This window comes from Octopus bimaculoides, chromosome 1, assembly GCF_046866305.1.
Source record: "Octopus bimaculoides isolate indiv1 chromosome 1, ASM4686630v1, whole genome shotgun sequence".
Classification (NCBI taxonomy): domain Eukaryota; kingdom Metazoa; phylum Mollusca; class Cephalopoda; order Octopoda; family Octopodidae; genus Octopus; species Octopus bimaculoides.
The window spans coordinates 184,154,003-184,169,717 of record NC_142928.1 but is presented as its reverse complement, the minus strand read 5'-3'; the positions used below and the strand labels follow the sequence as shown (position 1 = coordinate 184,169,717).

The following is a 15,715-nucleotide window of genomic DNA, read 5'->3' as shown; positions in this document are numbered from 1 at the left end:
CCTCTCTACTCTACATTGCCTTCGTTCGTTCTAGATAAGCATGAACAAAAGAGTAAGCAAAAATAGAAAGTGATCGTGGAGAGAGAGCCAGGGGAAGAATATAAACGAAGATAAAGTATGTGTATGATAAGAGAAACAGAGTAATTGAAGTGAGAAGGTGTTTAGCGAAGGAATGAAGGAAGAGAGAGAGAGAGAGAGAGAGAGAGAGAGAGAGAGAGAGTGGGGTAGACAGCTACGTGTTTATTGTTGGTGAGGAGATTGAATAGAAAAATATCATGAGCAGCGTTAGAGGTAAAGAGGGAATGATGAGGAGACAGGGTAGTAGAAGACACGTTGATGGACAAGAAGAAGTAAGCTGAGTGGGGGAGGATGAGAGAGAGACGTAGATTAATAGAAAATGACTGGAGGGTGAGTGACGAATTGGTGCACTAGATTAGGATTAAAAAGGCCATAACTTTCCAATATCTATCTGAAAAACATGAGAGGTTTACCTTAAGTGGAAGCGAATGCAGTCAAACACTATTAGAACATTGTACTGCTTAAGTCCCAGATGAAATCCCGTTTGGGATATTAAGCAATACGATGCAAGTATAAGCACATATAATGACAGCGATATCAGACTCCCACCCTCACTAAAATTCAACAACAGAAACATGACTAGGAACATTGATGGTGGTGCTCCAGCACTATCTCACTCTAAGGGCTGAAACTAGTTACAAATAATATACATACATACATACATACATACATACATACATACATACATACATGATGATGGCTGCCCCCTCGTTATCGAGTATGGCCATTGCACGAAGCTTAACTTAACGGTGCTGTGATCGAATGTGACTTTTTAGCCCAGCCAAAGATCTACAATGTCTTGCACAGAGTTGGCATCCAAAACCTTTACTGGCAATAGCTGGCTGTTGTCGTAATTGGGTTCCATGTACCTTTGCGTGTCGTTTAAGTCCTCCTGCTGAATCACACTCCCTTCCACATGCCCGACAGACATGATTAGTATGGTGTGTAGCATCATCACCAGCGGCCTGGTAGTCATTCATCGGTCTTGCTTTATGACTACGAAGATGACTCATGAGTCCAGCTTTACTGAGGCACGGTCTTGCACAGACACTGCATGTCAGTGTCATAGGAAGACCCTTACCATCTGGAAGTGCAACAACGATGCCCTTCCTGACATCCCTCCTTAATTTCTCATGTAGACATACATACATACATGAATGTACATTTGTAGACATGCATATATTTAACTCGAATAGGGATTCTAAGAATCAAGTAATATTCACAGCAAGCATTCCGCCGGGTGTACAGCTATCAAAATAAACAGTAATTGAGTTTAGGGTACATAATTAACGTCACCATCCTCCTGAAAATCTGGGAGCCAAAGTAGTGGAGCCTTATATAATCGTTAATCAAATTTATCTTTTGGGGATCAAATATTTAGTTAAAAATAAATCATTTAATGCTCATAATATAATCGAATGAGAAGGCGGTGAGCTGGCAGAATCGTTAGCACGCCGGACGAAATGCTTAGCGGTATTTCGTACGTATACTTATACGGGTATGTCCATGCCTGTATGTTTGCGTATGTGTGTGTGTGTGTGTGTGTTCGTGTGTGTATGATTGCGTGTGTGTGTGTGTGTGTGCGCGCGAGTGCACGTGTGTGTGTGTAGGGGTGCTTTAGCGTCGACGATATAACTGAATACAGATTACGAAACAGCTGTAAACAAATGGAATAAATATTTTAGAACTCACTTGTCCTGAATTTTTTTCATATACATACATACATACATACATATATATATATATATATATATATATATACACACACACACACACACACACACACATATATATATATATATATATATGTATAGGCGTGGCTGTGTGGTAAGTAGCTTGCTTACCAACCTCATGGTTCCGGTTTCAATCCCACTGCATGGCACCTTGGGCAAGTGTCTTCAACTATAGCGTCGGGCTGACCAAAACCTTGTGAGTGGATTTGCTAGACGGAAACTGAAAGAAGCCCGTCGTATATATATATATATATATATATATATATATATATATATATATATATATATATATATATATATATTGTGTGTGAGCATGTTTATGTGTCTATATTTGTCTCCCCCACCACCACTTGACAACCGATGTTGGTGTGTTCACGTCCTCGTAACTTAGTGGTTCAGCAAAATAGACCGATAGTACTAGGCTTACAAAGAATAAGTTCTGGGGTCGATTTGTTCAACTAATGCAGTGTCTCAGCATGGCTGCAGTCAAATGACTGAAACAAATAAAAGAATAAAAGAAGATGTATATATATATATAGACTGTATGACGCATGCGTACGAACAGCCATGCTACATGGCAGTGAAACATGGGCTGTAACTGCTGAGGACATACGTAAGCTCGCAAGGAATGAAGCCAGTATGCTCCGTTGGATGTGTAATGTGAATGTGAATACCCGTCAGAGTGTAAGTATCTTGAGAGAAAAGCTGAACATTAGAAGCATCAGTTGTGGTGTGCAAGAGAGACGATTGCGCTGGTATGGACATGTGGTGAGAATGGATGAGGATAGCTGCGTGAAAAAGTGCCACACCCTAACAGTTGAGGGAACTCGTGGAAGAGGTAGGCCCAGGAAGACCTGGGCTGAGGTGGTGAGGCAAGACCTTCGTACATTGGGCCTCACCGAGGCGATGACTACTGACCGAGACCTTTGGAAATGTGCTGTGCGTAAGAAGACCCGGTAAGCCAGGTAAGATCGTTGCCAGTGCCCCTGGACTGGCTCTTGTGCGGGTGGCACATAAGATGCACCATTTTGAGCGTGGCCGTTGCCAGTACCGCCTGACTGGCTCCCGTAGGATTTTTGAGTGAGATCGTTGCCAGTGCCCCTGGACTGGCTTGTGCGGGTGGCACATAAAAGACACCATTTCGAGCGTGGCCGTTTTCGTGCGGGTGACACGTAAAAGCACCCACTACACTCTCTGAGTGGTTGGCGTTAGGAAGGGTATCCAGCTGTAGAAACTCTGCCAAATTAGATTGGAGCCTGGTGTTGCCATCCGGTTTCACCAGTCCTCAGTCAAATCGTCCAACCCATGCTAGCATGGAAAGCGGACGTTAAACGATGATGATGATGATGATGATGATGATATATATATATATATATATATATATATATATATATATATATATATATATATATATATATATATATATATACACTTTATTATTAAAGCTGCATAAACATCACAAGAATATCACAAAAAACTGCTACTCAGAGTTTCACCTTCCCGTTCATTGGGCAGTTGCGATCATGTTCCCATTCATCGAGCAGTTCTTGATCACAACTGCTGAATGGACAGGAACGTGAAACTCTGAGTAGCAGTTTTTTGTGATATTTTTGCAGCTTTAATAAGAATTTCCAAAGTAGACATACTATAAAGAAAACAAAAGGCTTATTTTTTGGTAACAAGAGGACAGTTATGGACATGTGATCCTGCCTCAATAAATATCATCAGCATGACAAATGTCCTATCTTATCTCCCATGGACTAGAAATTTGGACATATTCAAACAGATTAGAACATATTTCTGGCCTAGGTAGTTGGTGTATTTGTCTATGTTGTTCAAATACATGCCTATGGCGACTCTGTGTTATTTCTCCATGCCCATTGTTTTTCAAATCATGCAAATTATATTGGACACTGAGAGGCAGATCTTCTATGGCAGGATGCCCTTCCTGTCACTAACAATTATCAAGCAAGATATTTCCTCCCTAGAACCAGATATGTTTTCACAGAATATTAGAAATGAATGCCATTCATTTACAACAATCACACAATGTCAAGGTATACAAACTAACCACTCGGCTCCGGGTTCATTCACACAGTGTGGCACCTTCAGCAAGTGTTTTCTATTATAACCTTGGGCCAACCAAAGCCTTGTGACTGGATTTGGTAAATGAAAACTGAAAGAAGCCCGTTTTACATATATATATACCTTAACCTAGCAAAAACCAAAGTCTTAGTAAGTGGGAAGGCAGACAAATCACAAATTCCTTCAGGTAGATGGCCCTGGAAGATAGTTTTCATATGTGACAGATGCATAGATGCAATAAACACCGAAGATGTATAGATTCCATCACATGCAAGGGGAAAAAACTAGAAGTTGATAGCTGCCGTTAGCTAGGTGACCAAGTCAGTAGCAGGGGTGGATGCTCTGAGAGCATAGCTGCTAGAATAAGAATAGCCTGGACAAAGTTCAGAGAGCTCCTACCTCTGCTGGTAACTAAGAGCCTCTTGCTCAGAGTGAAAGTGTTATATGGACTGTTAGATATGTAATTCGTCTGACGTTCCGTGTGTCATGTGGTTCGTCTGAGTTCATTGTTTCATTGTTGTTGTCTTGTGGGACTGTCGTAGTAAAATGTCATTGATATATATATGGCGGACATGACTTTTGTTTATTCATAACGAACATTGGGTGAGTGCGTTCTTTGTATGTAATTGAACAATAAATGTAATAATTAAATTGTATAACTCGTTATGTTATCTCTGCGAGTCAGTCCGAGGGAAACATAACAGAGTTTATTGGCGTCGCCGATAGGACCGATAGGATACATGCTTACTTTACCGTAAAATTATTCATCGTAATAACAATGGCTGAAAAACAGACAGTAGAACTTATTAAATTGTTTAGGGAACAAATGGACAAGCAAATGCAACAACATCAGAGAGATATGGACGCTCTGTTAAAACTGTTTGGTGCTCGACAAGTTGAAGGCGATTCTAGTGGCTATTTTTCAGCTGCTTCAACAACAGTGTCGATTCCACCATTTACTGCATTTGATTCAGCGACAGAACTATGGCCTGATTACTGGTCAAGATTCCGTACGTTTGTGGCTGCTAATGCTGTACCTGAAAAACGCATGGCACAAGTGTTCCTGATCAATCAGACTGCTACTGTTTACAAACAACTTGCTAATCTGGCTACCCAACAAAATCCGCCTAAAGATATCAACAACTTGATAATGGACGAAATCGTTGACTTCATGAAGGAACAGTTCGACCCTAAACTTTTCATTGTGAGAGAGCGTTTCAAGTTTTGGAGTGATATGCAGCGGAAGCCAGGCGAAACTCTCCAGGAGCTGGCAGCACGTATACGCCAGGATGCAGCTACCTGTGATTTTCCAGCGATCACCAACCCACAGGATGAAGCTCTGAGACAGAGATTCATATGTTCGGTTAACAATGAAGCGGTTCTGAAGGCGCTTTTTAAGATAAAAGACTCAGAACTAGATTTTGCCCGTGCTGTCCAGGTTGCCATTGAGACTGAAGACGCAGCAAAGGTTGCAAAAGAAACTGTATACGGTTCCAAAACCAAGCAGGTGTACAAGGTCCAGCAGAACAGGAATAAGAGTCCTCAAAAGAAACATCAGCAGTCTTATTCCACAAACCAGGAGAAATGCTACCGATGTGGAAAGGCCCACAAAGCAACAGACTGTCCTTTCAGGGAAACCAAATGTCATTTTTGTGATAAAAAGGGTCATTTGCAAGCTTTGTGTAGGAAAAAACAACATCAGCAACGCAATGGCCATTCACAAACTCCCGTGAAAAGAATCACAAAAGCTGAGCTAGTCAAGGCGATCCTAGGTGAAGTTTCCCGAGACACTCACAGTTTAATTGTGCCAGTAACAATCCAGAACAGACTGTTCACAATGGAATTGGACACTGCTACTACAGGCAATTTTGTTTCCTTGTCAGTCTGGAAACAACTTGGAAGACCAAAGCTGCAAGATGTCAAGCATCACTATGAATCTGCCAGCAAGCACAACCTGCCTGTTCTAGGAACTTTCATGGGCCAAACCAAGGATCCAACAACTGGTAAGCAGGATCTTATACCTTACATAGTCACCAAGATCTCTGATCTTAATTTGCTGGGTCGGAATGCTATCCAGACTCTGGGAATTTCCGTAGACACTGCTCTAGGTTTGAAAAGCATAGACAGCCAAGCTAAGAGGGAAGGTGCAGAAGGGATGTATCCAAAGACCTCAAGCGAGCCCTATGTTTCCCTGCAGCAAGATTGTAACAACATGTGTGATGAATTTCCAGATCTTTTCAAGCAAGAATTGGGATGTCTCAAGAACTTTGAACTGGAAGTGAAGTTCAAATCGGACGCAACACCAGTCTTTCACAAGGCACGTCCAGTCCCATTTGCTCTTCGTGATGACCTGGCCAAAGGTTACGAAGAAGGCATCGCCAAGGGAATCTGGAAGCCTGTTCAATTCAATGAATACGGAACACCAGTGGTACCGATTCGTAAAGCACACGCTTCAAGCAACCTGAAGCCCAAACTACGGATTTGTGGTGACTACTCTGTGGGAATTAATGACCAACTTGCTGATCACCGTCATCCAATGCCACTCCCTGCTGAACTGATGCAGAAACTCGGAGGTGGATTCAGATATACAAAGATAGACCTTGCTGATGCCTATAATCAGATCAAGCTGGCTCCAGAAAGTCAACGCAGACTCGCACTCAGCACTCACCGTGGAGTACTCCTGCAACAACGACTCCCTTTCGGAATCAAGTCAGCACCTGGTTACTTTCAGGAGATCATGGAAAACCTGACCCATGATCTACCTGGAGTGGCCGTCTTCCAGGATGACATGCTTGTCAGTGGGAAAGATGCAAACAGTCACTTAAACAACCTAAAGTGTCTGCTCACACGTCTAAGCGACAATGGACTCAGATGTCGCCGTGAAAAGTGCCAGTTTGCACTACCCAGTGTAGAATACCTTGGACACATTTTGTCGGCTGAAGGGATCACTAAGGGATCCAAAGTCGAAGCAGTCTTAAAGATGCCATCTCCAACGAACGAATCAAGCTTGAAATCTTTCTTAGGTTCAGTTCAGTTTTATGGAAAGTTTATCCCAAACCTAGCCAGTATAGCAGAGCCACTCTATTGCCTTACGAAAAAGTCAACTATTTGGAAGTGGGGAGATGAGGAACAGTCAGCTTTTGATCACTTGAAAAATGTACTTTCATCAAGTCAAATTCTGATACACTTCGATCCAAACAAAACTTTGGGACTAGCTTGTGACGCATCAAACGTTGGTATTGGAGCAGTCCTGTTTCACCGCTATCCTGATGGAAGCGAGCGCCCAATATCCAATATGTCCAAGACTCTCACTTCTGCACAGCGTAACTACAGTCAAATTCAAAAGGAAGCCCTAGCTATCATATTTGGCTTGCAGAAGTTTTACCAATATTTGTACGGTCGTAAATTCGTACTCGTGACTGACCACAAGCCACTGACATCACTATTCAGTCCGAGGAAAGGGACGCCACTTCTCGCTGCTAACAGACTAGCACGATGGGCCCTGTGGCTGAACCAGTTTGACTACACCATTGAATATCAGAAATCAGCAGATCATGGCAATGCTGATGCCCTCAGTCGCTTGCCATTCGGTGATGACAACGACTTTGACAGAAAGGAAAATGGTGAAGACATAGACATGGTGTGTGCCATCAAAGCTCTTAGTATTCAAGTCCAACCTGTGGATGCTAACGTCCTCCGTCAAGAGTCAGGGAAAGATCCAGTGATATCTGCAGTGATGCGCTACGTCCGTGAAGGCTGGCCACCAAAGAACATGGAGATCAATGACGAAGTCAACAAGTTCCGTAAGTTATCAAACTCACTTAGTATCTGTCATGGATGCCTTATACATGGATCTAGAGTTGTGATTCCACATAGCTTGCAGCCAAAGATCCTTAATCTTCTGCATCTTGGACATTTTGGCATGGAACGCATGAAACAACTAGCAAGAACTGCTGTTTATTGGCCTGGTATCGATGCTGCTATAGAGATAGCCAGTCGACGATGTGATTCATGTAACGAACATCAAAGGCAGCCATCTAAGCCTCCAGTTCACCCATGGATGTTACCAGAAAAGCCGTGGAGCCGCTTACATCTGGACCATGCAATAAATTTTATGGGTAGAGATTGACTGGTGATCACAGATGCTTATTCCAAGTACCCATGCATTCATCCTACTTCCTCCACGTCCTCCAAAGCCACTTTGAATCTGCTTGAGGAAGACTTTGCGCACTTCGGATTTCCTCACACACTGGTCACCGATAATGCACCAACTTTTACGTCTGAGGAGTTCCAGAGCTGGTGCAAAGAACGCGGGATCACACACCTGACAGGGGCACCTTACCACCCAGCTACCAACGGAGCAGCGGAACGTTTGGTGCAGACCTTCAAACAAGCTCTGAGGAAGTCTTCTCTTCCGCCAACACGAGCACTTCAAGAATTCTTGATGCAGTACCGGAGAACACCAACATCCTGTGGATTCTCTCCAAGTGAACTTTTGAATCACCGGCAGATACGAACAAGGATTGATTCTCTGCTGCCATCGCCAGCACATATTGCTCAAGGCAAACAGTCTAAGGAAGCACATAAGTCTCAGGTGACTCCAAGCTCGGCTGATGTCGCTAAAGTTACCAGGCAGTACAAGGCCGGAGATCCTGTGTATGCACTATACTATGGACCTCGCCGAGACAAAGATCCCCGATGGGTACCAGCAATCATTAAGAAGTCATTGGGTACTCGCTGCTTTAACGTGAAGGTCATACCTCATGGCCCGATGTGGAGACGACACTGGGAACAGCTGCGACCGCGGTACACAACTGAGGAAGACAATGAACCTGGTGATGCAGAAAACACTGTATTTGAATTTGCAACAGATCACCCGATGGAGATATCGGAAACTGTGCCACTAACACAAAGACAAACCAGACCCAAGACCATGTTACCCGTTCCAGAGTATGGACCAGACAACCCAAGACGGTCCAAGAGAACCCGTAAAACCCAAGAGAGACTTTGCTGTTGATACTTCTTGTGTAGCATCAATTTCAGTGGGGAGGTGTTATATGGACTGTTAGATATGTAATTCGTCTGACGTTCCGTGTGTCATGTGGTTCGTCTGAGTTCATTGTTTCATTGTTGTTGTCTTGTGGGACTGTCGTAGTAAAATGTCATTGATATATATATGGCGGACATGACTTTTGTTTATTCATAACGAACATTGGGTGAGTGCGTTCTTTGTATGTAATTGAACAATAAATGTAATAATTAAATTGTATAACTCGTTATGTTATCTCTGCGAGTCAGTCCGAGGGAAACATAACAGAAAGGTAGACTGTATGATACTTGTGTGCAAACAGCCATGCCACATGGTAGTGAAAGATGGACTGAGATTGCTGAGGATATGCATAGGCTTGAAAGAAATGAAAAGCTAGTATGCTCCGGTCGATGTGTAATGTCAGTGTGCATACAAGACAGAATGTAAGCGTCCTGAGAGGTAAGTTGGACATATGAAGCATTAGATATGGTGTGCAAGAGAGACAGCTGCGCTGGTTTGGTCATGTGATGCATATGGATGAGGACAGCTGTGTGAAGAAGTGTCACACTCTAACAGTGGGGGAAACCTGTGAAAGAGGTAGGTAGACCCAGGAAGACATGGGATGAAGTGGTGAAGCACAACCTTCAAACGTTGGACCTCATAGTGGCAATGACAAGTGACCAAGATCTTTGGAGATATGCCATGCTTGAGAAGACCAAGCAAGCCAAGTGAAATCGTAGTCGTGACTGATGCCAGTGTTGCATAACTGACCTGTTTAAAAACACCCTTCTATTGTTGGGTAATATGCCATGCTTGTGAAGACCTGTTGAACTGACTGAAATCATAATCATGGCCAATGCCAATGCTGCCTGACTGGTACTTGTGCAGGAGGCATGTAAAAAGCACCATTTGATCGTGGCCGATGCCAGTGCCACCTGACTGGCACCTGTGCTGATGGCATGTAAAAATCACCATTCAAGCATCGCCCATGCCAGCACCGTCTGACTGGCACTTGTGTCGGTGGCACATATGGAGTACCATTCGAGCATGGTCAATGACAGTGCCACCTGACTGGCTCGTAAGAGCACCCACTACACTCTTGGAGTGACTGTCATTAGGAAGGGTATCCAGCTGTAGAAACCCTGCCAAATCAGATTGGAGCCTGATGCAGCCTCCTGGCTTGCCTGTCTGAGGTAATCTACTATAATAATACTCTTGTGTTTATGAATGAGAAAGGAAGGAGTGATAGATGAATAAGGAAGGAAGGGGGTGATGTCAAACATTAATTCTATTTGTTTAAAGTTTCTACAACTGACTACTGTTTTACATTGTATTTACATCGAGTTGTTTAACAAAATACAATTTATATGATTGTTTGCATACATACAACTTCACTGTCATATACTTAATTTTTCATTCATGGTTGAGGTTCAGATTAGGTACAATGACTACATTAAACTTTGATTACACAAATTATGATTATTTCAGCCATATTGGAGTACTGAAACCTTCCAGTTACTAGAGCTATGAGCAACTTAACATTTTTTATTAATTTGGGGTTTTTTTTTCCTTTTTTTTTTGTTAATTTTTGCATTCTTAAAATTTTTTCTTTTAACCTATTCAAAAACCTATTTGTGTGCCTATATATGTGTATGTGTGTGTGTGTGTGTGTGTGTGTTTGTTCCCCCCCCTCCCCACCAGCACTTGACAACCAATGATGATATGTTTACATCCCTATTACTTAGCAGTTCAGCAAAAGAGGGTGATAAAAGAAGTACTAGGCTTACAAAGAATAAGTCCTGGGGTCAATTTCTTCTATTAAAGGCGGTGCTCCAGTATGGCTGTAGTTAAATGACTGAAACAGGTAAAAGAATATATACATACATACACATCTACACAAATTCTATATATATATATATATATATATATATATATATATATATATATATATATATATATATATAGATATATAGAATTTGTGTAGATGTGTATACATATATATATATATATTTAAGCATATACTTATAATGATTCTATGTATGACTAACATCCACTCATACATACACGCACTCACTCACACACATACACACACATTTAAATACTTGCATACATACATATACATACATAGAAAACATGCATTTATAGATTTATATATATATACATATATATACACATATATACATATATACATATATATTTATATATATATACCCTTTAGGGCTACTTTTTGCTGGAAATTGATACATTTGTATTAATACATTTGTATTGTAATATTTTACATATATATATATACATATATATATATATGTGTATGTATGTATATATATATATGTATATATATATATATATATATATATATATATATAGATAGATATATATAAATATATATAGATATATCTATATATATATCTATATATATATCATCATCATCATCATCCTCCTCGTTTAACGTCCGCTTTCCATGCTAGCATGGGTTGGACGATTTGACTGAGGACTGGTGAAACCGGATGGCAACACCAGGCTCCAGTCTGATTTGGCAGAGTTTCTACAGCTGGATGCCCTTCCTAACGCCAACCATTCAGAGAGTGTAGTGGGTGCTTTTACGTGTCACCCGCACGAAAATATATATATTTATATATATGTATGTATGTATGTATTATATATATGTGTGTAAATTTAAATAAGGGTGAAAAATTGAATATCAATTCGATTAATATCAATTTAAAACCAGTGACCTAACATTGAAAAATCTGAAGATTCAGAAAAATTATATTACATACATATAAGATATATGTATACATGTATGCATGTATATATGTATGTATGTATATATATATATATATATATATATATATATATATATATATATATATATATATATATATATACATACATATATATATAAATTCTTACTATACACACACACATATAAATATGTATACATATGTATATATATATATATATGTGTGTGTGTGTATATATATATGATAGGAATATATATGTATGTATATGTACTGATGTATATACGTGTATGTATGTATATATGTGTGTGTAAGTATATATAATACTTACACTTACGCACATACATACGTGCATTCATACATACACACTCATACGAACGTATCTAAATGAAGGCGTACAAATACGCGTATACACACACAGACACACGCATACACACATCCCATTACATCACATACTGTGTTCTCTCTATATGTATTTATATACCATTTATGTATAATTTAGAAGCGCTTCACGCGGTAGGTCATATTTAGATTTTGTAGGTCACAGGCTACTCACCCCTTATTTCAAACTTGAATCTCTGTAGGCGAAAATCGTAAGCTGTTATGTTTGTATTTGCCAGTGAAACTAATTGTTTGTTCCCAGCAAGTAGGCAATATCTTATCTACATAGCTGAATATCTTTTACTCGCTATGTTGCTACTGACGGTATATTCTGTGTTCGCAAGCTGTACATGTTAACGAGATCAGCTCTCAGCACATCCTCCATCTGACAGCGAAATCTAATGTTTACTGCAGCGTCGGCCATTGCACATTTAAATGTCATTTCTTGTTACTAGTGAAACATTATCATCAATTTTCATATTTTTGAACCAACATCGCTCGTTCGTTGTTATTAAACAGAATACTTCATAATAATATTAACAGTAATAGAAGTAGTATCGTCACCAACAGTACACGCTGAGTCCATGGATATACAAGGATTCGATCCAGAGAAGTATCTTGATGAGTTGTTGGCGATGACATGTGTGGAAACTAATGTCTTTAGGTATGAACTTTAAACATGTATCTATCTATACCTATCTGTCTATCTATCTATCTATATATATATATACACATATACTCCTGCTCGTAAACGTCACAGTGACGTACGACTTAAATATTTATATATATTTGTTTATGTTATCGGATGAGTTTTATTTAAATGTGTTTATGTAATTCCTGTTGTACGTTGCATTACGATCATGTAAATTCAAGAGTTCACGTGTTGTTGTTGTTGTTGTTTAACCCCAGGTCAACCGTGATCGAGTCAGATTATTATTAAAAAAATGTGCCAACCTTGTTCAGTTCGTCATTAATTTTTTCGGCATTGTATATTTAATACTATTATCTAACTTATCTTCAATTTTTAATACGGTTAGTGCAAGTTAATGGAAATTTGACTGCTATTTCTTGCACGCATGGAGATTCCCGTATCGACTTGTAAGTTCGTTTAGATGGGGGTAGTAAAGCAATTTTTGTAGTGATTCAATTCAGTGAATGGCCGTTTTATGAATGAATCCAAACTTTAGATAAACATCAGCACAAACGTGTATTTAGTTTATTTGGATTGCATGTGGGTGTGTGTATATATATTCTTTTCTTCTCAGTGATGTATCTGGAATTTAAAATGCCGCGAATCTTAGTTTCTCACAGTCATTTTACATTTATTGTTTTGTTTTTTTCTTAAATACTAACGTTTAGAAACAGATTATATTTTTTCTTATGTTGTATTTAAAATAAAAGTCAGTACAACTACGTTTTCGGGACAACTTAGACTGTATAGTCTTTAATAATTATAACTCTCAGGATTAAATCTAATTAAAATGGGACCTGTAGAGTGCGTGAGTCTGCATGTAACCCCAGAAAACACGCACACGCAGGCACTATTTAAATTTCGTGTTACTCGTTTTTAAAATATTATGACAAAATTCTTTATATTATTGCTTACTAACTAAATACAGTTTCTGTTCTAATTTTTATAAGGAATATCCCGAAACGTCTTTAAAAAAGACAACTTAACAACAGAACTACCATAAAACTCAAGAACCAGAAAGAAAGAAAAATGTTCTTTGAAAGTGCACTTCAAAATGACCCCATCTTTATTACTCAACAGAAAGTTATTATGAAATATTAAATAGATAATAAAAATACATTTTGAACTTCTAAATTTCCCCTTCATTACTCAGAATGTCTGTTGAATAGTATATTGAAGTGTCCTGACATTTCTAAACTTTTTTTTTAATATATTAAGTTTATTTTTTCTTCTTCTGCAGAGTATAATAAGAAACTTGTACCGCGATTATGAACCTTAAAATAGAATATTGCTGTAATTCAATTTATTTTTTATAAGTAAACTTAACATGCTAGATAGCAGCGCATTATTATTAAATTTGTTTATTCTTTAACTCGTTTAACGCAATAATATTCGTGGGCTATTACATATATATAGTTTTTACTTATTTAACATATGGCATGAATATGAAATGGTCACCAACTTAAGACATGAGTAAACGTGTGGAGTTACTACATTAACAATGAGGTGAATGGCAAGTTGGATGAATGGATAAGACGAGTTGTATTCGATTCATATGTTTATTGTCAAATGTATCGGACACGACAACCCTATAAGAAACTAAAGAGTTGCGCAAGAAAGTTTTTTTCCTGTGCGGTGGTTTGGTTGGACAGGTTCTGTAGTTATGTGCAAATGAGAAAGATCTACACAGAGAGACAGAGAAAAGTGAGTGAATGTAAGTGTCAGCTGCAGCAGTAAGGTCCTTAAGCTGCTAGGAGTTGGGTCGTCCCTGCTGCTAATTCTTAGTATTTGGCAGGCCTGACTGACAAACTCATCTGATATTGAATAGCGTCTGACATCAACGCATTACTGTGTTCTGTTTTCTTGTCCACTTCTTTGGGTATTGTCACCAGATCTTGTCTGTCTGCCTTTTCCAACTGAGTTACCTTGACTGAAATGTATTGAAAATTCCTGTAACACTGGGCAGGTTTTAAGTTCTTACATTCATCCTGTTATGTTTTTGCAGTAGCCAATTCAGAAAACCAAATGTAGTTGTCAGGATAGAGACTGCAAAGGCGATGTGAGTGATACACTTGAAAACTGAGAGTTCTGATGACTATATTTGTTCTTGACCTCTCTTTATAATAGGCCCATCATATTTGACCTAAGATACTTTTATTCTAAGATACTTTTATTCTAAGATACTTTTTTATCTGTTTAAGATACTTTTTATTCTCACACAAATGTAAAAGCTGTGTGTGTGTATATATTAAAGTTAGAAAGTACATGTCGAGTCATAGAGTGACCAATGGTTTCGCATTCACAAAGGCCTTAGCTTCACAGACTTCTCATCAGACTCTAAAGCTGAAGACAAATTCAACTCTTTAGAGTCTAAGATGTCTGTGAGGCTAAGACCTTTGTGGGTGTGAAACCATTGGTCACACTATGGCCTGACATTAACTTCATTACTTTAATATTTTACTGCTCTAAGGTGGCAAGCTGGCAGAAACGTTAGCACGCTGGTCGAAATGCTTAGTGGTTTTTCATCTGCCATTACATTCTGAGTTCAAATTCCACCGAGGTTGACTTTGCCTTTCATCCTTTCAGGGTCGATAAATTAAGTACCAGTTACGCACTGGGGTCGATGTAATCGATTTAATCCCTTTGTCTGTCCTTGTTTGTCCCCTCTATGTTTAGCCCTTTGTGGGCAATAAAGAAATAAACGTTAGCACGCCGGGCGAAATGCTTAGCGGTATTTCGTCTGTCTTTACTTTCTGAGTTCAATATATATATATATATATATATATATATATATATATATATATATATATATATATGGAAATCATAGCTGTGGCCACTACCGCCTGACTGGCTTCTGTGCCAGTGGCATGTAAAAAGCACCGAATGTGGTCGATGCCAGTGCCCCCTGACTGGTTTCCGTGCTGATGGCATGTAAAAAGCACCATCTGAGTGTGGTCGATGCCAGTGCCCACTGACT

At 39.4% G+C, this 15,715-nt stretch overlaps 2 protein-coding genes across 3 annotated transcripts in view; one reads left to right on the top strand and one right to left on the bottom strand.

The window, feature by feature from the left end:
* Positions 1-12,361, bottom strand: part of LOC106872717 (18S rRNA aminocarboxypropyltransferase) — a 38,567-nt gene extending 26,206 nt beyond the window's left edge. The window contains exon 1 of the mRNA XM_089363645.1: positions 12,223-12,361. The gene's annotated coding sequence lies outside the window, so the exon portion shown is untranslated. The remainder of the gene's footprint in view (positions 1-12,222) is intronic.
* LOC106872711 (acyl-coenzyme A thioesterase 8) overlaps positions 9,045-15,715 on the top strand; it is a 34,867-nt gene continuing 28,196 nt past the window's right edge. Inside the window, exon 1 of one of the 2 annotated variants that reach the window (XM_089363665.1) lies at positions 9,045-9,112. Coding sequence is in view for 1 of the 2 variants with exons in the window: in XM_089363657.1 (XP_089219783.1) it covers positions 12,632-12,711 (80 nt within the window). In the remaining variant the exon portion in view is untranslated. Of the gene's footprint in view, positions 9,113-12,577; positions 12,712-15,715 lie in introns of those variants that run through there. The other variant, XM_089363657.1, reaches the window with a different exon arrangement.